Below are 26,522 nucleotides of genomic sequence, written 5' to 3'. Positions count from 1 at the left end.
CCTTTCTATTTCTACTTCCTCTTTTTTCTACAACTTCGATTTTTTTCCCAGAGCATGTCAAAGAATCATCATATAGACATGTGAAAATAAATAGTCACGAATTCTCCCCCCCCCCCTATTTGGCGGCAGTCTTTTATCTGACATTTCTCCGCCAATTTAAGGTTTGATCATGCTATGTCATTTCATATGGCGTGTTTTCCTATTGTTTAGTACTTTATAATCAGAGCGAGACTTTTAATTGAGGTGTTCCTGGGCAGAGCAGACATTAATGAGTCCCGGTGTCTAGGACAAGGTTCTTAACTTTTTGTTTTCAACGGACCCTTTGTGCCATTAGGATGAAGGACGGGACCCCTGTGGCAATAAACACACCCGACCCGACCGAAGCCATACGGAGAACTGATATTCACCGTCGCGACCGTAATCCCGGTCTAGCATTAAACAATCTAAACTATAAATTGTAACTTAAAGCACTAATTTTTGGGTCCAGTCTTGGTCAATAAATCAAAAAGTGTATATTTACATATTACATTCTACGAATTCGTGAATATTAAACAATTATTATTAAACCAAATGTTATAAATGTGCTAATATCTGATTCTCTCATTTAGAACTAATATTCTGTATAAATCGTAAAGCTCTCTGCACTAAATATTTCTTTAACAAACTCTTTAACTTCCTTTCTTTTATACAACAATTCCTATTTGACGTGCACTTGGAGTAAAGACAGCTTGTCTTTGTCGACTTCAATATGTGCAGTCAAACAGATAGTGTGGTCTGACCTTGCATCTCTTAGTCTGACAAAAACACAAAAATTATCTCTCTTGTGGTACCATCCCTGGTAATAGGGTATGGTACCATAATCTGTGTGTATTTGGTTCAAGAAAAAATTACCTTGTATTCTCTTAACAGAGACATGACGAAAAAATTATGTTCTCCTTCCTTTCCCAATAAGAAAGATAAAGGCCAAGAACTCCTGTGACAATGAGAAGAAAGCCAGGGGACCCCATTTGGCAATAAGATGAAGGATGAAAGCCAGGGACCCCTAGTTTCAATAAATTGAAGGCCAAGTATCCTCTATGGCAACAAGATGAAGGTCAGAGACCCCTGAGAAGGTACAGAGAAGGTAGTAAGAAGGATGAAGACCAGGGACCCTCTGGGGCAATAAGATGAAGGCCAGTGACCCCTCTGTGCCAATAAGGTGCAGGTCAAAGACCCCCTTAGCCAGTATACGGACCCCTTTATAGAATAATTTTTTGCACATAGTAATGTAAAACAATGTTAATTGTTTTCTCTTCCAAGCTCGTGGTAAAGAACCACTGATCTAAAGTCACATATGTTTGATCAGTGAGCGTATGTGGTTGAATTTATGAACCCGTCCAAGCGGAAATCACGTTTTTTATTTGGCTGACCATATGAGGGAACAGACAGAGCCTAGAGCCATAATACCAGAAACAAGAATGAAATTTATCACCAGAGGCAAGTGTACATTTTAGTGCTTCCTCCTCCACAGTAATTTTTCAGGAACGATCAAGTAAAGACAAAGAAAGAATTTGGGTAATCATTTGTCCAGGGCCTTTAGAAGAATCAGAGCTCCCCTCCTTTCCTCAAACTCCCCTAGTTGCTGGCGTAGGAATCTCGGAGTAGGTATTTTGGCATTAAACTCCATGTTGGAGATTTGAGATTGTTTAAAAAGTTCAATCCCGAAAGGAAGGAAAATATATAAGGGCTCAAAACAAAAAGAGCTGTAATAGGGAAAAAATTATCTGGTCTTTTATAATTAAGAATGGTGAAATTACTCTGTACCAAAAAACGGAACAATTTCTTTAAAGCGGAACATATGGTTGAGAGCATTTTGTTTTGTTAAGTTATGCAGCTTTGGATGGATAAAAAAACGGGTTTATCCCAGGGCCACGTAATCTAAAGCTTTTCCAACGTCAAGAAGCCTTACAAGTCTTACTGCTCCACCAGAGTCTTTAGGGCAGCATATGAAGCTTTGAGCCCGGGAAGCTGTTGAGCTCGAGCTCGAGCCCCTGACCATTATGATATAGTTTATAGGTTAAGAAAATAATTTCAAGAATAAAAATTCAAACGGGACATTTTCATGAAAAAAAGTCGGGATATCTAAATTGTTTGGAAAATACGGGTCATATGGCTACCTATATGCTACCATAGTTACAATGATATTGAGAGATTTAACCACGTATGAGATTCTATTTTTAAATTTTATGGCTTTAAAATAATAGTTTAACATGAAAAACCTCAGAAAGTAATCAATTTCTTGCAGTAGAACAATTTAAAAATATCACGGAACCGAGACTAACAAGCCACCGACCATTAAGAAGCAGCATGAACACATATAATCCAATGTAGTAAAATCTTTCAAGTGCAGTATTACATTAGCAATTTTTTCGGAAAGTATTCCACTGTATACACGAAGAAAGACGACGAGAAACATGCATTATACATGCACTGCTTATCTTTGTTTGACATTTTTGTGGTATGAGATGATCTAGAAGAAATATTGCTGTCAAATTTTCTCGAAAAATGAAACAAAAAAAAATTAAATTTCTAGGAATAGTAGTCGTAGGAAGGAAAGATAAATCATGGGTGAGGAAGAGACTTGAAATTGTCTATTGGCATATTTTTTCCGTACACGAGGAATGCACTGCATGCAAATGAAGGGCTCAATGATAAAATTTAAATAACGTTTCTGTTTTAGGAGAGTTTGAAAAATGACCAGTTTCTCGAAGAAAGAAAATTTATTTTTCAACGAAAAACTGCACCAATTTTTATTTTTACGATTTTCAGTCGATATACAGACAGAAAATAACGTATATAAAAATAAATGTATGCATACAAATAAGATTTGAAATGAAGCAATGCGTATTCTGCAATACATCCATTGAATATTCAGTCGTGGAGCTACGGACACTGAGTTTGAAATTACAGTGTAAGCCCGTTATAAGAAGAGCTCACAATCACATGATGAATTGTCGTCATAACGGACTTCTCGTTATAAGCAAATCTCATTCTCATTTTTTTTTATTCTGTCAAATTATAAATTGTATAAAATTGATGTTTTGTATTCAAAAGTATTTTACATGTATCAGTGTTCTTAAACATTTTTCTACTTGTGGACCGGTGAAATTGTATGAAAAATTTCGTAGACCGACGCTTGCGGGAAAAATGATTTGCGATCTAGAGGAAAAAATAATCGGACGAAAATTCCCTAATTGTTGGACTTATTACATTTACTTAATAAGTAAACATAACTTATACTTATTATAATAGCCTATACTTATAATAATAATAATAGTACATTATACTTATAATAATAATAGTACATTATACTTATAATAATAATAATAGTACATTATACTTATAATAATAATAGTACATTATACTTATAATAATAATAATAGTACATTATATATAATAGTACAAATTATAATTATTGTATTTACTTAATAAGTATAATGTATATAATCTACTATTATATATGTGAGAAAATGCCAGGGCCGCAACTAGATACTTTGTCATCCGGGGCAAGCCGGCATTTTGGCGCCCCTTGTAACGTAGAAGCAGTTAAAGGGTAAATTCGGTGCCCTCTTCTGGTTCAGCGCCCGGGGCATCAGACCCGCCTTCTTCCCCCTAGTTGCGGCCCTGGAAACCGCATTAAACTGGGAGCAGAGCTGTCTTAAACTCATCATAGGACCCCATGCCGGATGATTTTTCTGACACCCCCCGACTTAGAGGTATGACCTAGAAATACCTGCCTGCCAATTTACATACTTGCTGTCAAAAATTTCACGCAGATCTCGTTTTCATGAGGCTCCCCTCAGCACTCAAGACCCCCGGACCGTGCTCGGATGGGCCCATTTGTTAAGACGGCAGTAAGTGGGAGCCCTGCTGTAACCTATTAAATAAAAATAAAACTATCTGTTATAATTCTCGAAGTAAAATTGGTTGTTGGTTTTAAACCGGTGTGCAGCATGAAATTGAACAATATGCGGTATGATGTTGTATATTGTTTGTTTTTATACTACACACCGGCGTGAATTTTATGCGCCAAAAGACAGGTTTGTATGTTTTTGGCGCTTACGAGAACTTATTTTGCGGGAAACATAAAAACATAGTAACAGGTGTGCAACAAGAAAATAAATAATACATTGTATAGAAAAACGTTTAGTTCGTTTTGCTGCATCTCGGTTCGAAAACACCAACTAACTTTACTTGGAAAAATTTTTCCAGGTGATTTTGTTTTTATTTGATAGGTGGCAACAGGGTCACATATTTTTATGCAGAAGAGAATGCGCCTAAATATTGCTTGAATTCTTTAGTTCAAGAAATACTTATACGAATTTCTCTTCTACACAAAAATATTGGAACGAGAAAGCGATAGAATTCGAATTACTCATCAATTTTGAACGCAACATAATACTTCTGACACTCTCAAATCTTTTGCAATAACCCTGTCAAACGTCTTTCATATTGACACATACTTCATTGCTCTGAAATTATTAAGAAAGCAAATAAAGCCAAAGGGGCCTTAAGCGGAATAAGCCGATGAAATTTCTCTCTGTGGTTCAATAAGAAATTAATTCTTTACAAAATGATCATGCGATTCACCCTCTTGTATGCTTGTAAAAAAATGTGTCAGTGGTTAAAGTCTCGTCTACGGCACCTCGATGTATGAATTAAGGTTTATATATTCGCTGCTTCTTTGTTGAAAAATTTTATATACGTAACTTCAGCGTTATTTCTGTGATATAGAGCACTGCATTAACTTCCATTCGATTCCCCTCTTGGGTTTTTATTACAGACGTGGTTGAAAAATATTCCTTTCACATAAATAGAAATTTCAAAAGCATTCTTCTCACCCGGCTATAATGCAGCTCTCCATTATGTAATGGCAAATTTAAGAATCTGGTGAAATATTTCGTGGATCGACAGGGAATTCCCAGGGATCGACATCGCTCCACGGACCAGTGGTTGAGAAACACCGTTTTCAGATCACTTCATTCAAATACGAGTATTATCGAATGATCTGAACTCCAGGCCAGAGATTGATTTTTGGTCTCGAAAGAATTGATTATCGAAGACGTATTTGCATATAATTTTGTTTTCCTCAAAACAATTTAGGCAGCTGACTGAGCAATTAAAATTCTCAATTATCTATTATTAGCAATAATTATATCATTACTGTATTCAGGAAGGAAAAAAAAATGTGTGAAAAATTACCAGTTAAAAAAAAAGATACCAAAATCCCAAGTCATTTGTTGGATTTTAGTGATGATCAATCATCATCGAATATAAAGCAAGAATGGCCTGATAACATAGTCAAATGACGGGATTTTGATGGATTTCTATTTTTACTGCTAATTTTTCACGCATTTTTTTCCCTCTGAGACAGTTTAATCGTCATTTATACTTGAAAATTAATTTTTTTTTATTCTGAATGAACCTGATTTTATAATAGTAAATGAACCATAAAAAAGATGCTCCATTTCTTCATTTTTCCTTTATTTTCCACTTTTCAAACATTTTATGGTGCTAATTATTTCTGCAGGTGATTTATCAAGCAAAGAAGATAAGAATGATAATATAGAGAAGAATAGGTTTTTTCTTTTGTCTTTGTCTGATATCCTCTATATTACCTTTATCGGTTGACGATGACCGTGTCTGACTCTTCTTAATATCGTCTAGAGCTGTCTTAAAAACCTCGTTAGCTTATAATCTGTGTCATTTGATGCTTCTATTTTGATTTATTCGTTTCGACTATCATCGAAACAATTATGATGGAGAAACTATGGATTAATTCAAGTTTGAAACTCGGCGTGGGAATCCCATCAATACCCGAATGATTTACAATATAGCAAAGGAATATATCAGGTTTTACCAGTACTCTACACCAGGGTTTTGACAAATTGGAAACTTTTCCATAGGTGTACCAGCGAAATTTCTTTGGAGCCAAGTTTTTTTTATTCTGAGAAAAAAAAAAAAAAAAAAAAATCCAAAATAATGTTCTGTTTTTGGCTTTTTCCGAGACTTGCAGCCCCCATAAATAATCCTAATATTTTGTGTTGTCTACGAATTCAAACTTATTGATCAGATATAGAAAATTTTTTAGGTGCCAATACAAATTTTTTAGTCACCATGGCACCCTGAATTCGTAAACCCTGATCTATGCCGAGTTCTTATGTAATAAAGTTTTTACCGAAACTGTAATATGGTCATTAACTGTGATACATTAAAAACTATTTCTCTGAGGTTTCCCCAGCAAAATCTGCCTGATCATTTCCCTGACCGAAACTCAAAAATTTTTCTGATTGAAAGGGGCTTTCGAGATATCATTTTTGACCATGTACTGATCCGAGTTTGATTGCCTCCTTTTTTAGATTTTTTTCCCCTGACTTTTGCCGAATATTTTACCATTTGTCTTAACTTTTGCTAAATGTTTCGCATTTTCCCTGACTTTCGAAGTCGCAAGAAACCCTGTCTCCGAAACGAAATTTTTTTTTTTCTATATAACGAATTTTTCTTTGAAGTTTAAAAAATTTGAAGAAACTCCGTAACTTATTTTATGTATAGTTATCGAAAAGAAATCCCTGTGGCTATTCCTGATTTCCCCAAAGAAAAGTTCGCTCCAAAGTTTGATGATTTAAAAATTAAATTAAAAATTTAAAACAGCTGTTTTAGATGCTGACATTGGAATTTCAATCATGTATATAAAAATTATACAGTATCTATCAAACGTATTTAGAATACAGCGAAACCTCACTACAACGATATTCGATATATATCGATTAATCCCTCTACAACGATATTTTTAAGGGTGGTTTGGAAACGCCTGTAGTCTTAATGTTAAACTTCCGCCTCTCAATATAACGGTAGTCTCTCTACAGCGATATTTTTCCTTGGTCCGTAGAGTATCGTTGTATATAGATTTGACTGTACTTTCATACCGTTTTGTAACATTAATTATACGTATATTATTAAATTGATCAGAGTTATGTAATATTACAGCAATTGATATTGATACCAGGTGTATTTCTACTTGAAATACTTTGTATTTGAATCTTATAAGAATATTCAGATAATAAGAAAAGAAGTTGAGGAGCAACATTTTGTGGTATAAAAATGCGCATAAAAACAGAAGCTCACGTCCCACGCTATCATCACGTAACGATATTTGATACGTTTATCATAATTCACGATCTGTTTTCGTACGTGAGGATTGTTCATACGGAAGGCGAGATATTTATCTTGAAGCCGGGGAACATTGCGGCAACACTTTTCCAGATTCCAGGACCAGACCGAAAATAAAATATTTTTCTCTGAAGATTCCAGTTGTTTATAGACCAGACTATAAAAGAGGAAAAAACACATTCGGGAGATTCAGGATATGAGTGTCCATGTTTTACTCGATTTCTCTTCTATTTCCACTCGATAGAGATATTTTCTCTTACGAATTTACTATATCTCTTTGCTATGTATGATATACGGTATAAATCGTTCGAAATTGTGGACCAACTGATCTCAATGACTTTTTAAGTCTAGCATGATCGTGACTGGTTGCGTTTTTCTTGTGTCTTGAAAATCATGCAAGAGTGACAAAGAGGAAAAATATCCATACGTGATATCAACCGTGGAACATTAAGATACTGAAGGTGTACATATAACGTCACCTCCTTCACTTTTCCATAACTTGTTAGAATTTGATATTTCTATAATAAGTTCAGTATTTAAAAAAATTGCACAGTAATATCGCAATTTTCATCACCGTCAAAGGCGTATTAATGGTTTTGCCGCCTGTGATGTACACGAATTTTACCGCTTTTTTCCCATTCTAGTCTAATTTTCTTCACTCTCTTTCCTCAAATTTCCCAACTCCTGCAAGTCCACCTGTGTCTAAAGTCACTCTTTTAGTCATTCTCATGTTTGCACACGGTTTTGGTTATTCCATAGCTGCCAAGTCTCCCGAATTTTTCGGGAATCTCCCGAATTTTAGCTTCATCGCTCGACCTCCCGAAAAGTTCTTAAATCTCCCGAATTTTTACGAAAATCACAAAAATTCCTAATTGTCCCTACAAATTCCCTACTTTATTAAAAAAAAATCCCCGCTTATGAAAACAATCCCTAAGGAATTTCTTGTGGGGCATGAAGCCTCTTTTTTTTCCCTTTCGAAATGACGTCACACGTCGTAAATGGGGAAATTCCCTTTTTAAGGAAGTTTTACAAACCCTCTGATGGTAACAAGAAAGTTGTTTGTCTTATCGTGCAGGGAAATGGCTTAGCAGCCAATAGTCCTGTATAATAATGGAAGACTATAGTGACGCGTATATGGTCAAAATTTCTTTTGTTGAAGTTACGTACGTGCAATATAACAAAGCATGAATACTGATAAGCAAAAATATATTTAATCAATTTTAAAGATACTTATTCCGATGAATTTCCTTTCATCAAACGTTCCAGAAGAGGGCAGACTTTTCCTTTTTGTACAAGTTGTGTTACGGACATAAACATCGGTCATGGAAAGACTGCCATCATCAGTCGTGAAGTGAAAAAAAAACCATCAAGCAAGTGTCACAAAAAGTCAGTGTTCTTCAAAAATTGACGGTGTTTTCCTTCATCTTCCGATGATTTTGGGGTCATTCGCGCAGAATGTTTGTTCACAGCGTTTCTGATTGAACACAATATTTATTTTTACATCATTGAAGTTTTGGCCTCCGATTTCACTTGTTTTTTGCGTAGGAATTTTATTCCCAAGGGTTTAACTTCCACGTGTGTAAAATCCCTATTTTATTTGGAAAAATCCCTATTGTATTTATTAGGGAGTGGTTTTTGCATAAAATACGGGTTTGCGCGAAAATCTCCCGAATTTTCATTTTCAAAAGTTGGCAGCTATGTTATTCACATGCTTACTCACTCTCTAAGTCACTCTTTTGCTTACTCACGTACTTGCAAACTGTCTGGATCACTCTTTTGGCTGACCAAATTGCGCAGAGGCGGATTTATTGAGGGTTATACAAATTTCGCTTCTCTTCTCCCAATCTACTAATTTTTCGCCCCTCTGAACTTGTCACCCTGGGCTGTAGCCCGCTAAGCCCCCCTTCCTCACTGCAAATACGCCTCTGATCACCGTATTGATTTTTACGCGAGAAAGTTGAGGATGGTATTATCCAAAATTAAAAAAATAGAGTACCATCAAGATCATTTCATAAACGAGTCGAAATTCAATATCACTCATACGGATAATTTTCAATACCATTGAAAATTATCCATATTTATTCTCTGTGGAAATAGCTTAAAAAAAGGATCTTCAACCTTTCAGACAATGCGGGCTAAATCAACATCCCCTATAGATAAGATCTTATCTATAGGGGAGTGTTGGATAAAATATATATTTTCCATGAAGCCCGTTATAAGTTACACAGAGATATCTAGAATTGCAGGATGGTATTCAGACTCACAAGGACTTACTGCAATGTACGTCTTAATGTATTTATCAATAGATCCGAAGTGAGAGAGAAATAGTGGTCCTAAAATTTTTTTTCTCTCAATTTACTCTGAAATTATTTTTCTCATTAAATATGAATATATTTTCATTAAATCATGTTTCATTAATTTTGTCGTTTATTAATTGTATCTTTCATTAAGTATAAATTTTCATGAAATCTGTCATCAAATATGAATTTTAATTACGAATGTGTGTTACACAGTTCTAAAGTATAATGTAACTCTGAATGTGGTTCGCGTGCTTTATCGAATTTTGTTTTTTATCGTCTTTCAACGTTCAGTAATTATTTTCTCAAAACGGTCGGTGGACCACATGTGGCTCGCAGGCCATACGTTGAATGCTCCTGGCTTAACAGTATTCGTGACTGAAGATTCACGTGAATCTCGGAACAAAAATCCACGGCGATCAAGTACGGAAAACTCTGACATGATTCATTTGTTTCGCACGAATTAATTAGCATACAATGAAGATGGATCTTCATTTTTGGTTCTTGTTCGAGCTTTTATCATTATGATGGATTATTAAAGGGAGAAAGTGGTGGAAACGTGTATCCGTTTCCGGATCGTAAAAACGTTATGACCTTTTCACCCGGTCACATGTACGTACACACACAAGCAGTTTTCTTTCGCCATAAGGAAGATGGCCATACAATGTGATCTTTTTTTTGTATTTTCATCTAGATTCGTATCTTATTCTTCTTTATTAACCTGGTAGTACTACGACATGTTTGAGTGGCCTACACGATTTTTCCGTCGTTCTGACATGAGCAGTTTCTTAAAACGTCCTAGGGCGAAATAACACTGGGAACAATTTTTTTTGTTCTCTGCTGCATGAGATTTTTCAACTGATCCAAGTTATTTTCAATGATTCCCTGATTTCAAATTTGAAATCCATTTTTCTCTTCAAACTCTAGTTTTTATGCAATTCAATATTATACAGTGTGAAATCAAGTCCTTAGACCACACACCCTTTATCTTTCGAACCGTTGGCTATGGAAGCATACTTTCAGCAAGGAAATTTATCCAAATAACATGCCAATCTTGGATATGGCATTTATTTAACTAGGGGTCGTATAAGTATTGAAAATTAATTTTTTTATACGGTTCCCCTTGTTCTCCAACTTCTAATTAGAAAGGTGTTGCCCTGTCTCTTCTGATCCCAATAAAAAATTCCACGTTTCTAAGTGCAATATTCACCGAGATATTTGAATTGAAAAAAATGGAGGAAATTTGAGGGATAAACAGTGTTAAATGCAGAGAAACCGTTTTATCCACATTTTAAGCTGTTTTATCCCCAAATTTCCTCCGTTTTTCCAATTCAAATATATCACTTAAAAACATGGAATTTTTTGTTGGGATCAGAAGAGACAGGGCAACACCTTTCTAATTAGAAGCTGGAGAACAGGGGAGGGGGGGGGGACCGTATAAAAAAATTAAATTTTGTATCTCAATACGTATACGGCGCCTAGTAAATAAATGGTATATTCAAGATAGGTATGGTATTTAGATAAATTTTCTTACTGAAAGTATGCTTCTATAACCAATGGTTCGAAAGATAAAGGGTGTCTAAGGACTTAACTTTCGAACAATCAAAATATGGACAAAAGAATCGGCATGGGGTGCAAAAGTTTTTTTTTTAAAGCATACTAGCATAAATGCAAATTTTTTTCAACTTCAATTAATTTCTTCCGGTGCCCCAAGACACTTAAATATTGCCAAAATCGATTTTTATGTAAATTTTGAATTTAAAAAAAAAAAAGAGTTAAATAATCGGAGATTTCATAGAGAAAATAGTATAGGCAAAGAATGAAAAATCGTTTATTATTAAATGTATAAAATTATTTAGTATAGTAAAAGTTGGAAAGAATAGTGAAAATATTCATGCCATACCCAAGCAGTTGAAAGATACATTCTCACTTAGTGTCGGAAAATGTGTGTGGAGAAGAGACACGGCTTCATATTAAATAGGATAAAATCAAGAAGCCATAATAACAAACATTTTAATACCAAAAAGCAGTACAACACATTTAGAAATATGAAAATCTCTTCAAATTAATAGAATTAAAAAAGACATTATGTAAGTTCAATTTTTATAAGTTTTATGATTTATTGCTTTGATTTTGAAATTTATACTTCATGTATTATTATAAAATTATTATTATTTATAATTTTATACTTTAATACCTGAATACTCTGCAAAATTTATAAAAAAATGCCATTAATTTTCAATTTTTTATGCATTTTCATAAAAGTGTGAATTTCTAACTAGTTTTTGGGGCGCTTGGGCCACCAGAAGATATGAATGGATTTCAATAAAAAAACATGCGAACTAATACACCCAAGACACAACTTCCCCCCCCCCCCCCATGCCAGAAGTTATTTCGAAAAAAAAAAAATTCCTATACTTTTCGATCCACCCTACTGACACATGTCCAAAGGTCCCGGGCTATCCACTAACACTAGCTTAGTTCTTGCAGATTAGCTGTACATAATTGGATCACTTGTATAGACCTGAAAATGGTTAACACCCTACTTGGCCAACAGAAAGGATTTACAAAATTTCCATGCTTTTTTTGCATGTGGGCAAAGCTGCATTAAGAGGCTTTGCATGTGGGGCAGCCAAGCTCAAGACAAACACTGGACCCAGAGAGCGTGACCTATCCATAAAGCTCTGGGAGCAATCACGTGCCAAACATTGTGAGTGATCCAATTGTCAGCTGAGAGTGTGTCTCCTGATAACAAAAAACGGATTCTTTCCCATGTTATGATATTAATTTACTCCGTATTTTGCTAAACTGATAACAATAATCAAATGATATTATTATTCGTGATTCTAAAAAGCGGCGTCTACAGTCATAAAATCTGAGCTAAAGTGGTCCTAAACATTTTTAGGGCCCCGAATTTGTTAAAACGCCCGTCCTTGCTATTATTTTTGCACCGGGCTCCGCGTCTATCAAGAGAAGCCCTGAATGAGACATTTCGCGGAATAACCGTTACCAAGCAGACTTTTGATTTAAAGTAATATTCACGTTAATTAATTAATGCAGCTGGTGTATAGTGAAACAAAATGTTACAAGGAAAATTAATAAATTACCAGAGGAACATAACACACTCGTACGCACGTGGCCGAAAGATACAGTGTCAAATCTACACGAGCATGATCGATATGGTATGTAAGCGGGCCTTGCTCGATGAAGACATTTTTATCCCCATTTTTGGCAAACTTTATGGTTAAGTGGATGAAGAAAAGATAAAGGGGCAAGGGGGGAATTCCTGTTAATGAGTAATGGGGTATGAATATATAGCCATAATCATCATTTCTGGTATATTTTCTTAGTGTTGGATTGTAGCCAAAGCGCTGTGATATTATAGAGGAAACAGAAAGAGTTGCCCTCCAAAACTTTCTGACCGCTTTGATTGATAGAAGCGGCGTGAGAATTTATATACTACTCGAGAAGAATGAAATCTCCAATCGCGGAATGTATCATTTTCTTTACGCGGATAATTATAGTTTGCGCTTGGCTTCGCTCTATGCTTTGGCACTTTTCCTAATCCCCTTTCTGCCCCCATAGATATTTTCGTATTTTTCGTTTGAGTAAATTACTGGGAGATTTTTAATATCGCCTGCGTGAAGTTTAATATCGATTCTGCGATAACAGTAATGATAGCCCAGGAAAAAACGGATTTTAATATACTCCATAAGAGTTGACAGTGAATTATGAGCTGCTGCTGGAACTAAATTAAATTCCAAAAAAACTGAGTGTTCTGTCCCAAAAAAAAATTGCATGCACGTAGAGAGGGAGAATATGAATTTATATATGGGAGTGTTTCAAAAAGGACTCAACTTTGAAATGAAATAACTTGGAAACATAGGCGAAGTTAAGACTCGAAAGGCTAGAAGGAAGGAGGGGAGGCACTATAATGTCAATTCATGTACAGTGAAACCTCGATATAACAATACTGTGCGGACCAAGAAAAAATATCGTTGTGGAGAGGTTATCGTACTACGATAGAGAGAAGAGGTAGCATTATATATTATCAAACACCACCAAGTTTATGCTGTTATTGCCATTTCTTATGAATATTGGCGTTGTTAATACCACCATAAAGTGCATTAAGCCTTTTGCTGCAATAAAAAATGAAAAATTGATTATACAAATACAAGGCCAAAGAAACTCGCAAAACGCTCAATGAGGTGTCTAAAAGAAAGATATCCATAACAAATATGGATGTCATATATTTCTGAAATACGAAAAAAAAACAACCAATTTCTAATAACAAATCATGTCATTTTCAGTAACAAATACTTCTAAACATAGGCGGAGGTAGACTTGAAAGTCTGGGGGAAGGGCATGATTGTGTGATGTCAATTCATATATACGCAAATACATTATATCAATCGGCTTTACCTTCGACGCTGGGGAGTATTGCCCCCCATGACCCCCTGTATCTCCGCCCATGCTTCTAAAATTATTTTATTAATAAAATTCAATCAGTTGTCCCACAACTGTGAAGTGGTTTACTGCTCAGCACTTTCATTTACTACACAGGAAACTGTTTCACGGCAATTTCATTAATACTTTCGTATGCTAGATAGTGACAATACCAATGCTATTAAACAACCTCCAAGGATGAAACAAGTTGAGTATTTAAAAATATATTGGTGATTTTGAGGGAAATATATATAAATCACAGCAACAGTTTTAAAATTTATAAAAAAAAATCGTTATAGAGGGGGAAGATTTATCGTACTAAAGGATACCGTTGTATCCAGAGAAGTGAAACATTGGACTATAGGCAATTCCAAACAAGATTTGAAAAAAAAATCGGTGTAAAAAGATTCATCGTCGTAGCGAGGTTTCAACTGTGTATGCATGTACATTAGATCAGTCTGCCCAGTCATTGATCTATACTTGGGGCTTGAAAACAGTGATAGATAAAAAGATGAAAAACAAGTGGTACTTTCTTAGAAAATCACCAACGAATAAGGCAAATACAAAATTTCTAATGTATTTTGGGCACGCTATGGGTGTATCGTCTTGAGTTAAACTTCCACTTATAGAAATGTGTTACACGGAATTTTTCGCATCGCAAAAGTTTCTTTTTCGATACTTGTTTTCCCATTTCGATTGAAGAGAGATACCATTAATATCCAAAATATTTTTCGGATTTTTTATTTTTTATCCAAATTTTGTTTACATTTGTACGCTGAGCTTAGATTTGATACTCTCATGAGCATGACTCGGGAAAAACATCAAAAAAATTGATCAAGTTCCAAACAAACACATACAGATCGTTCGTTCCGACGGGAATCAATAAGTGAAAAAAAGTTCATTAAATCTTTTTGTCTTAAATTCCAAAAAAAGTTAAAAATATTTTTAAACTTTCTTGGAATAAAAAAAGATTTGCCCAAAATAACCATTAGCCATAGCCAAAAAAGAAATTAAATGATAGGTTAAAAAAGCAGTTATAAAAATTAATGGACAACTAATGTCGCAAGAACTAAATTTCCTAACAAATAGAAAACATTATCCAAATGGGTCTGGGATGAAAAAAAGTTTAAGAATCAATGATGACTGAAGGCCGATGAAGTTCATCTGGGGGGGGAGGGGGTGTAAGCATTCATTGCAGAAAAAAGGCTTTACCCATTCACGTACAAACTTTTGGCAACAAATTAGGATTAACTCTATTTGACGAATCGGCGATAAATTTGGTAACCTCGTCTTAACCTAACCCAGTGCCATCTTAACGCATAGGCCCACCCGGAGGCCTCACAAAAATGAGATCCGGTTGAAATTTTCTAGAATTTACCAGGTAGAACCTCAGAAAAACCACTTGGCCCATGATGCTCTTAAGACGGCCCTGACCTAACCACACGTTACAAAAAAGAAAGGGGGAACATATATATAACAAAGAGTAACAGATAAGGTAGGTAAGAGAGTTTTTTTTATAGTCTCTTTTCAATCTCACCCTACGTGTGCTCTTTCACTAATACATATATTAGAAGGGTACATTATATGCGTAGGGGAAAAGATCCTTAACAGGAGTATAGAAAGAAAGGAGGGGATAGAAAAAGGCAACTTCAGTTGATAGGGTTACTATAAAGCTTCACAATGGTAAAGAGGAATAAAACAGAACTTTTGTTTGAATTTATTCCACTGGTGTTAGGATGCAATAATAGGTCTGTGTGATCATAAAGGGGTTAAAACTCCTTTCTTTACTTTTGTCATGCAAGTGTTAGGCAAGGTAACCATTTCAAATCAATCATACAATGCTTTGACCCATGTTTTCCAAAGAACAATATCACCCTTTTATTTAATGAACATCGCATTGTGGCACTAGGCTATTGAACCCCCAATAATTCATGATATACAATGCAATGCACTATTCCGCCTCCTATGTACAGGCTTGAGTCCTGTATATATGGGATGGGTGGCAATTTTCAGCCCCCCCTCAATATTTTCATGTTGGCACATCTGCTGTGGCAGAATGAATCTATTCGCCAAAGTTGCAACTAATTCTACGAACTAGCTAATTTGAGATTCCAGGCCTGTCCATTGAACGCGAAGTGCTTGTTTCACCTTTCCATCCACCACTGTTACCAAGTTACACATTTCCATGGGCGGAGATATGGGGGTATTGCCTCCAGCGTCAAAGGTGGAGTCGACTGATCTAATGTATATATGAATTAACATCATCATCATTGTGCCCCCCCCCCCAGACTTCTAAGTCTATCTCCGCCTATGATTTCAAAGTCAATGAGACTTTTCTAAAACATCCTGCATGATACAGAAATCAAGGCACATGCCCATTTACATGCAAGTTGTGTGTACTCAGCTGTACTTTTGTTTTTCAGCAACTAAAGGAATCGAGTCACTGTCACTGAGTGATTACAAGCCGGTTGTCAAAAAATCAGTGACATATATAGTAGCAGCTGTACTGATCAATGAAAATGATGAAGTTCTTATGATGCAAGAAGCCAAAAGCTCCTGCGCCGGTACTTGGTATCTTCCAGCTGGGAGACTTGAACCAGGAGAGAATATATTGGTCAGTTAATATTATGCTCTTCAAGATTGGAAGTATTCAATGCTTAAGAAATTATATTATGTTCATGTTTTTTATCACAAATGTTAAATCTGATTCTGAATATACTTGCGTGCATAAACTAGTGTAATATGTGTTTATGGCCATTCATATTTCTATGAAACTGTACATATATGCCCCATCATTCACATTATGTATTTTTCTTGAAATTTCTTTTATTTTAAGGATGGTGTGCGAAGGGAAGTGCTTGAAGAAACTGGCTTGAAGTTTGAACCCAACACGTTACTACTAGTGGAATGTGCTCAGGGTCATTGGTATCGCTTTGTGTTTACAGGAAATATAATAGGTGAATTTTTTAAAAGCTTTAATGTGAAAACAAGAATTTTAATTTATTCGTCAGTTTATATTGCTGTTCGAAATTGAGAGAATCTGCTCATCTTAGCAATTTCTGAAAAACTGAGACATATTTTGATGAAATTTGACTGTGGATAAACAGTTATGTAAGACAAAAAAATTATACCATATAGCAGTCATTCTTGATCATCAGTAAAGCTTATTGAAGAAATGACCAAAATTTAAGGTGCAAGAGATGAAACAAAATTACTAATATGGGAGGTAGTCTGCTCTCACAGTTTTCGAAACAAGACAGTGACAAGTCCCTATGGCTGTTGGTCCCACTTCTGTAGCAATACAATTCACAGCTCCTGGATGGTTCTCAAAGATGGATGGATAGATGCAATTTCCCTCCTAAGAGCATGCTAGACATGTTCAATAAGGTTTAGGTCTGGAGAGATGTGACGGCCAATTCATAAAATAAACATCCTCAATGTGAAGATAATCCTAGACTAGTTGAGAGATATTTAGACAAGCATTGTCATGCATATTAGAACCTAGGGCCAACTGCACCACATAATAGTGAACATAAGGTTGTAAGATCTCATTGCTATACATCTCAGCGAGCCTGTCAAACACAGTGGAGAGTTGTGCTCTGCACCAAGCTATACATGTCTGTTTTTTTTTTTTTGGAATTCCACAAAATGTGCAAATTCTTTTATTTGAACACAAGAGTATTTTTTAAAATTAATAAAGTTAAATTTAAATACTAATTACAGTCAAAATATTAATATTGTTTTGCGTGTGTGCATATGAATCTATTTTATTTTTTATGCAATTGTTCAGGTGGCACGCTAAAGACAGTGGCACGAGCAGATGCTGAATCATTGCAGGCAAGCTGGATTGATGACCTCAATCAGCTGAGTCTTCGAGCGTGCGATATATTGCCTCTCATCGAGCGAGCAAAACAATATTATGCGAGAAACAATGAGCCTTGGCATAGTCCTCTACTTACAAGCATTTGGCCTCACAAGCAACTCCTCCTCAGACTTCTAGTCATCATCAGAAAGAAATCAAAGTGAGAATAAACTCACAATTTTTTGTATGCTTTGAGTGTTTATTTAGATTTAAAATTAATTATAAAATGACATTTAGTAGTATAGACCATGTGCGTTCATCAGAAACACCTCTATTCATTTCTATGAAAATGTATGATGAAGTCAATGGAAATGAAACATATTATGCCTCAAAAAGGATTTTTTTTCATGAATTTTATACTTGGTAGATGAATACCTGATTTGCAATTTAGGAAATTACATGCATTTTGGGCGCAATATTTTTTTGCTCATAATTTGAGGAGCCAATGCGCAATGTACAGTAGAAACACCTTGATCCAGACATATTTGTTAGCCTATGTTTTTTATTTTAACTTAGACCTCAAATGATTTTTTTAAACACAAATACAAACACCGCAACAGGCAAAATGCCCAACGAAATGGCTGAAAGAATTACGCTCATAAAAAAATATGGATGTCAAATGTAATCAAAATATAGCAACCCAATATAAAAGCGAATACTGCCAAGCTATCCCATTTATTTACAACCCTATTAGGTAGAGGGAAAAACTCCCTGCAACATCACAACCTGGAATTTGATACTTGTGTCCCCTTGTAGAAGCAGTTGATTGACAATGTATTAATATATTATGGTCCATCCTATCCAACCTATTGAAAATTTTGAACACTTAAATGATATCCCTTGACACTTGCTTTAGTCCAATGTAAACATATAAGTTGGTTTCAACTATTTTTTATCCATTCTCATATCTATTATTTTTTGTTTGAATGAAAACAAATCACAGCAAGAATATACAAGAATATACAAGTTAAACTGGTGAGTGTGAAAGATGCAATTTAAAGTGCTGCAAAAGCTTCAGAAAGTGTCACTTCAAAAAATAAATAGCATATTGGCAAAATATGGAAGGCCTTACAACTTCGCTACCTGGAAAAAAAACAACCAATGATAGTGTAAAAAATTTTGCTTCCACTGACAGTGAAACATGTATGAATACACAAATTTCTATCTTTTTAGGATCCATCAGCAGTATAATAGACATCAACAAATGGAGAGTTGGTTGTTAAAATAATTAACAGATTTTAAAATTCTGATATGGTTTGAATGGAGAAAGAATTTATTAAGAAAGTGGTGAAATCGATAGAGATGAAGGAACACAGAAAGGAAAGTTTTTGAAAGGAACACAGATTGGACTATTGTCATAAATTAAAAGAATTATTTATATGTTCATACTTTGATTTGTAATGAACTTTTTGTAGGAAATATGAATCAATATATCTTAAAAAATTAATTTGTTGCTTTAGATTTAAGAAATTGTGTGTGTGTGTGTGTGTGGGGGGGGGGGGGGGGACAAATAAAACTTGATCCATAATCCAGGAAATTCCTGTAATCAGGAATCATCCAGGTCCTAAGGGTCCCAGATTAGATGGTGTCTGCTGTATTATGCTGACTTACTACATGTATCATGTATTTTACATGCATATATTTTTAGATGCCATATTTTGAATTTGTTGTTTCAGTAACAGGATCCACGTCATGATTTCTGAAAAAAGAAATGTCCATTTTCCAACCTGTGAAATTAATCCTTCAAAAAGCATCCACTCTACTTTGAGGAAATACATACAGGTATTTAATAATTCGAAATATTGTATGATTTCATGAACAATATTATCCCCAATGCATGTGAGCAATACCGAATATACTTAAATGTATGTATATTCATATATATCATAGGTATTATTCAATTCCAACCCACCTCCCCATAAACTACATGGCGTGCTATCTGTAGAGCATTCAGGAGAGCCCAGCGGTGAGCATGATGGCATCTGTATATCAATTTTGATATCTTGTAAGAATGCCCTGGAAGAAGTCAGCATAGCTCAGCGCTACTCCTGGCTGGAGATTCGGAAAGACCTCGGAGAGAAATTCTTGGAAAAGCTCAACAAGAATATGTGCGTCATGTTGAATGTAATCCGGTAGCGAACGAGCATGAGCTGATGTGCCAAATGAGAACACTCCTGAAAGAAAATTTACTGCTCTAATACATATTATACATAAATATTTCCCATTTTCCCATACATATAGTTATATATAAATGTATGTATACATAGTCTTGTTACTTAGAAATTCCTGGAAGTGTGTGTGTGTATGTGTGACGATTGTCAGGCCTCTAATGAAAGAATTAAAATGTCCTTAGGAAAAAAATCTTCCATTTATATTATGTGTGTGTGAGAAATCACATAATACATATATTACCATCCAATTATTGGATTTTTTTAGAGGTTTATGTTTTGTGTACAAGAATGATAGTTATTTTTTAATATTGCGTTGTAATTGTTGATAAAAATTGACTGTCATTCCAAGTGGGTTAGTTTGTCGTGTGCTTCGAAAGATATGTTTTTGAGAAGTGGTAGAAATTGTTTAAGCCTATTATATTTTAGCAACATTTTAGTGTAAAACAAATCCAGCGTTTCTAATGACACTGGACTTCTTTCATATAGACGGCCCAGTTCAAAAAAAAAAATCAACAACTTAGAAAATTACATTTTTGAGTTATACATGCCATAAGAATGGTGGAAAATGCCTCTACATATTGCAAAACAACAGCAACTCCAAACTCTGCTTATACACCCCCTATTGTAATTAAATCTGAGTTGCTTCCCATTCATTTACATACAAAGTGAATCTTTAAAATGCAGATATCTCAAAACAAAGAATTTTGAATTGGGCCTTCAATATGAACATAACAACATGTCAGATTTATAACAAAAAAAGTTACAGGAATTTTTTTCATCAAGAAAAGAATGAGTAAAGATAATACAATGTTTATGAGGCTAGGGGTGGCTCCAGTCAAAATCTCCACCCTATTTCTGTGACGTTCCTTCCTCTCACTTTATCCCATCCCAACAATTCCTTGAAAAAAAACCTTCTTTAGATGACAATATGAATGGATTATTACAAAAATATACTCTGATTACTCTTTAAATATTTCATTATTGAAAAATTATGCAAATGCTATAGCTTCAGTTTCTACAGAGTAAATTCATTTTCCCTATTTTATTTCGATCAATAAATATATTTTTTTCATCCTTTTATCTTATATTTAGTGAACTTCCTAGCACAGCACTCTGTGCAGCCTCATGGCCCAAGAGCCACCCCCTGTATTAGCTGTTCCTTTTCAAATGAGCTACCTTGTGCAACTATATGACAGATCAAAATTCTTTTCAGCACACTCTCCAGTATCTCTGTCGGTAAAAGGCTTATATCCCTCTTGGGACAGAGCCTGGGCCACGACTGGTCATACAGTATCTCTGTCGCTACTGGATGCATTTCTTTGAGACTTCCCAAGAAAAATAATTCTTAAGGAGGTACTACTATCACTAAATCGTACGCATACCTCATGAATATTTTCACTCTGGAATTTTTTAATAATTGGTGCTTGCTAGGTGTTGTATGTTTGACTGATGTAATTCTTCTCATTGCATCAGTCCAGGGTTGTGTGAGTGGTTATATATATATATATATATATATATATATATATGTAATCTATTCCCTAATGTATTTAGGATTTCTGAAATGTGGGGTGATAGGTGTTTGCATAGGTCTTGCCTGTCCAACAAACAATACACTGCACATGCACGTCCTCTAACTATTCCTCTGTGGAACTACTAACTGATTGGTGCATGCCAAAATATGTCATGCATGTGTTCAAGAAGTGCTGCCGCCTGTCTTTTGATGTAAACAAATCCTGAAGGTTATTTTGCTTCTGCATTATGCTCGAATTTTTTAAATGTGGTAGGCTTGATTGCTCTGTGGTGAAGCTTTTTTAATTGGGATATCGATTGAGGTACTGAAGAATGTAGCAAAAAATATTGTATGACCTTGGTAAAAATGCCTAGGCACTCAGGGTACCCACTTCAAAGAAAGCCCTGCACAAACATATTCAGTGAAAAATTCTGAATTTTTAGAACTATTCTGGGTGCCTAGGAATTCAGGTCGGAAAACCTGGGTCCTCACAGAATGAAAGTATAGTAGAACCTCATGATAACATACCAACTAGGGATAAAGGTTGTCTGTTTTAATGAAAATCCAGTTAATACCAAATAATTTTTATAAAGGTGCAATGCAACAAAGTGTATATCAATGGAAGTATGATAGTTAAAAAGTGTTTATTATATACAGTAGAATCCATTTTAACGAACACCGTTATGGCAAAAATCTAGTTTTAACAAACACTTCTAATCCCCCAGATAAATTTACATAGGAATAATGGAAAAACCTGGAATTTCTTTATAATGAAGTGATTTCTCTGGTCGCTTGGAGTTCGTTATAATGGGATTTGACTGTATCAAATGAAAAACACCGTTTAACATAGGTTGAATTTAGGATTCATACACTGTATAAATTTCAATTTTTCTGGCTGGCAAGTGGTATGAGTAATGCAGCACACATCTATGTTTATGCAAAACAACACCATGATCGTTAATCGTTTGCTTGGAAATGTCTAAAACGCTTCAGATAAAACCCTATATTACCAATCTAAATCACCCTATATTATTATTATAATGTCTATTATAAGCAATGATGCTCGTTATAATAGGGGTATGTTTATAATGAGGTTCTACTATATGTTGTGGGATTAACAAATTAATTTCTTTTGTATCCTTTTGTCAGAAAAAAGTTTTTCAAAAATTTTGGGTATTTCATGCACTGACATCACTACAGGTGTATTACCTGCGCACTCATTCTTTTTTAACAAAAAAAATTCCAGAACTTTTTGAACTTATTAGAATTATTTTCTCAATGTTGTTTTTGATACGCTGTGATATGTATTATGTAAATATGTACCCCTGAAAATTAGATGTTGGATGGTTAAATGCATTTCGCCTGGACTGAATTTGGTTTATTGTGATAGGCAACATACATTTTTTTAGGATGTACCTGAATATTTCGGTAACTAATATGTTTTGAGGTAAGTAAATGCTCCTCTGAAAAAGGGGATCACTGAATTTATAATTCATCTCATTTTGTTGCCCTATGAGCATTTTTTATGCACTCAGAGACTAAACAATCAGGGCCCTAATACTCAAACTTTGAGGTTGATCTAAATCATTTAACAGTATCTCAAATTAAACCAAAATTTCAACTAAAAAACTTAAGAGAGGTTATACTTGCATCATTCATTAATGTGTTTGTTTTTATACCTGTTTGCTTTGATGTCATTGAATTTGATTCAATTTCTAAAAAACAATTCCCTCTTTGGTTAAGTTTTCAGCTGCCATTCTGTGGTAATAGAAACGTGTAGAAAATAATCAAAACATTAATGCATGAAAAAATGAGGAGAAATGTTTTAGGTTAAAAATCGTGAAGACCTTAAAATGAGCAACAGGTTTGAAAATATATTTGCAAAGCTGCAGGCTTTATCATCACAAAATTCCATGATCATTTATCTCACACCTGGTGGCACATCGATTTGTTTCAGAATGGGGTAGTTGATAGACTTTACTTCTGCCAGCATATTTTATGAGGAAAAAAAAAAAGAAAAGAAGAGAGACCCGATTGAGCTTATAAACATACATATCTTAATGTTTTGAATGTGGAAATCGTTCATATACGCTTGCTACGCATTTAGAAATGGCTCAAGTAGAGTGGCCTTACCGGCTTTTGACTGGGAAAATTCCCATCTTTACGGATGTCTCTTCATCTTCTTTCAACTTATATAAAGATAACTTTGTACAGAAAGAAAAAAATAATAATTAAAGTTTGAGTGGTTAAACCAATTCATTGGTTTAGGCAGTTGGAATGATGTTTGAGATAGAAACACTTTTGAACAAAATACAATATTAAGTCTGTCCACAGTTATATACGAACAGGTGTAGTTTATGGAAAGCTATGAGAATAAATTGGAAGAATACATGAGTACAGTAACTGAGATGGGTGAAATTTTCAAACTTTTAAAGATGATGTTGCTCAATTTTTATTGTCATATAACAGTTTTTATTTTTATTTTTTAAACTCTTAAAATATTGGTAACTGAACTGATCTTGGAACCATTGTTTTGAATGATATGATTATGCTTTCCTCATTTAAATAATCTGATTGTGGATTTCAACATGTCCATTGCAATAAGAGCTTGATAATATAGTTCACTTTGGAGAAGTTATTTCATTATCACACTTAATTTGCAGTGAGGGTTACAAAAACTGATTACTTGATAGTCAAATGATAGAAATAAGTGTAAAATGATCAAAAATGATGATAGTTAAATAACGGTAAAAATCACACACCACTTAACCAGGAAAGTGAAGCTTTGAAGCAATCATAACCTTTTATTTACCACTACATTAAACAGTAAGCCCTCTTATAATTTTTTTTCATGCTTGTTACGTTAGTGAAGATTCTGAAAAATGATTAAAAATTCATAAATTTCTTAACAAATTTCTTTTCCCTTTGACTAGAAGTTAACATTGGATATTTTTGATTAGCATAACAATAGATCTGTTGCGAATAAAAAAAATATCAACCAGTTGATTCTTGTAAATTCAGTAATGCACTTCATTGAAGCTATTTCAATTATTTACATAATGAGAAATTTAATTATATTACTCATATTTTGCTTGTGAAATAGCACTAGGAAATAATAATTAATCACCCAGAATGCTCATTATTTAAGCATTCAAGATATTGACTATCATAATCTTATCTGCAATAAGACTGATTCTCTTAATTTATTCGGAAAATTTTGCATTCCACTGTTTCATATCACTTCTTCCGGTACCTAAGTGAGACAACATATGCAGCAGGAATCTCTCAGGTGGAGATCAGACCTTAAAAATATGGACAATGCAATACCTAAAGAATTGACACATCATGTGGATGATACCATTTTCTGATGCATATTTATTACGGTTCTTCCTCCAAATAAAGCTGTTTTTTATTGGAGTAGAAAAAGACAGAAAATGTCTGCGTCTGATAAAAGAGAGCGGGTGGGCAAAGAAGTTTGATGATGGAAAGACACAAACATATCTCATTCACTTTGATTTTATTTTACAGAAATTTTATGAATTTTCCGGTCATTTTCATTGAAATCCTGATACTTCAGTGTTAATAAATAGAGTAGCTTTGAATTGAAAAGAGTTTAATGAAATATAGAATAATGTTTTTGAACCATTTCCCCCTCCCCACAATACAAACTTTCAGAAAAATTACCTATATACTGATCTGGGAGTGCAGTAATATCTGTTTCAGCAATCCAATTTCTGCAAAAAATGTTGCATTATTTCTTAAATGATATTAATTAATAATCATACTGTAGCAATTTTTTTAGACATGGAAAATCAAAGGAAAGACTATAAAATTTATATGCATAATTGCAAATTTAAGGGGAAAAACTAAATATTTTTACTCTTTTGCATATATTCAACTTCATGATTCTCAAATAATAAAATCTTGGTATTCAACTAATAAACTATTTGTCAAACATAAAATTTAGATTAAGTATAGTCTTAAAAACAATTTGTATAGTTCCATTCAAAGATAAATAGCTACTTAATACCATTTGTATTCAGCAAGCATATAATAAAAATATATTTTCAATGAAAATAAGAGCTTAATTTCTGCTATATCTACAAAAATAAAATGTATTTTTTATTTTTATTATGTATAATTATTAAAATAAAATGTATTTTTTATTTTTATTGACAACTTTTTTTCTGCATTTTTTCAGAGAGGTAAATTAACAACACATGTGTAATACATTGTGGAACTTCTCTTATACAGCATTTTTCACCAGAATTTTCTCTACACCAGTGGTAAAAAAAATCCTGTTACCTCAATTGATGTTGTAACTGATCTAATGAAACAACACTCATTTTTTAGGGTTGAGAGACATGAAAAAAAAAATCATTTGACTTCTTAATCAAATTTAAAAAAAGTGAGCTTTTTATTTTTTCCCCTTTTTAAAATTGTGTTCATAAAATTTTTGTTTTAAACCTTGTAATTTAGTATAGAAAAAGACAGAATTTCATAGAAAAGACAGATTCTTTGTATGGGCTTGAAATTTGTTAATTTGGTGTAGGCGCTGTATGCAGAATCAGCATCAGAAGTCTTCATTTTATAATATAAAATTATTTAACAGTGTGGTAATACAACAGTAGATGTTAATATTTCTCTATCTTCAAATATTTTCTCCTATTTTGAGAAATTTTAGTGTTCCAATCTTAGTAAAATAGCAGGTAAGGGGCCTGCATGTTACAGGTTGGCCACTCTGACTTTAACCCTTTAAAAGACATAAATTTTTTCAAAAACCCATAGAAAAATATGTAAGAAACCCATCTATCCCACAGCCCTTCAAAAGGGTTAAAACAAAGGCCCAAAAGATTCAATATGCAATGCATACATAATTAATTTCCCACATGTGTAATAATTTTAACTCTCTTAATACTAATTAATCCCTTAACTTAGATTTTAACTCCCTCATTTGAAAATATTTTTTCTCTCATCAGTGACTTTTGTTCCTAATTTCGCTGGTAAAGAGGAGTTCTACCGTACTT

At 34.1% G+C, this 26,522-nt stretch overlaps 1 protein-coding gene across 1 annotated transcript in view; it reads left to right on the top strand.

Annotated features, from left to right (window-relative positions):
• LOC149083073 (8-oxo-dGDP phosphatase NUDT18) overlaps window positions 1-20,501 on the top strand; it is a 47,472-nt gene extending 26,971 nt beyond the window's left edge. Inside the window, exons 2-6 of the mRNA XM_089236206.1 lie at window positions 16,376-16,566; window positions 16,789-16,909; window positions 17,743-17,974; window positions 19,491-19,596; window positions 19,705-20,501. Coding sequence (XP_089092332.1) covers window positions 16,376-16,566; window positions 16,789-16,909; window positions 17,743-17,974; window positions 19,491-19,596; window positions 19,705-19,950 — 896 coding nt within the window. The 3' untranslated portion in view covers window positions 19,951-20,501. The remainder of the gene's footprint in view (window positions 1-16,375; window positions 16,567-16,788; window positions 16,910-17,742; window positions 17,975-19,490; window positions 19,597-19,704) is intronic.
• Window positions 20,502-26,522: the final 6,021 nt, after the last annotated feature.

Source organism: Pholcus phalangioides, unplaced genomic scaffold, assembly GCF_987345545.1.
Source record: "Pholcus phalangioides strain wild (caught in Gottingen) unplaced genomic scaffold, Ppha-v1.0 ptg000009l_1, whole genome shotgun sequence".
Taxonomy (NCBI): Eukaryota; Metazoa; Arthropoda; class Arachnida; order Araneae; family Pholcidae; genus Pholcus; species Pholcus phalangioides.
This window is presented reverse-complemented; position numbering and strand designations above follow the sequence as displayed.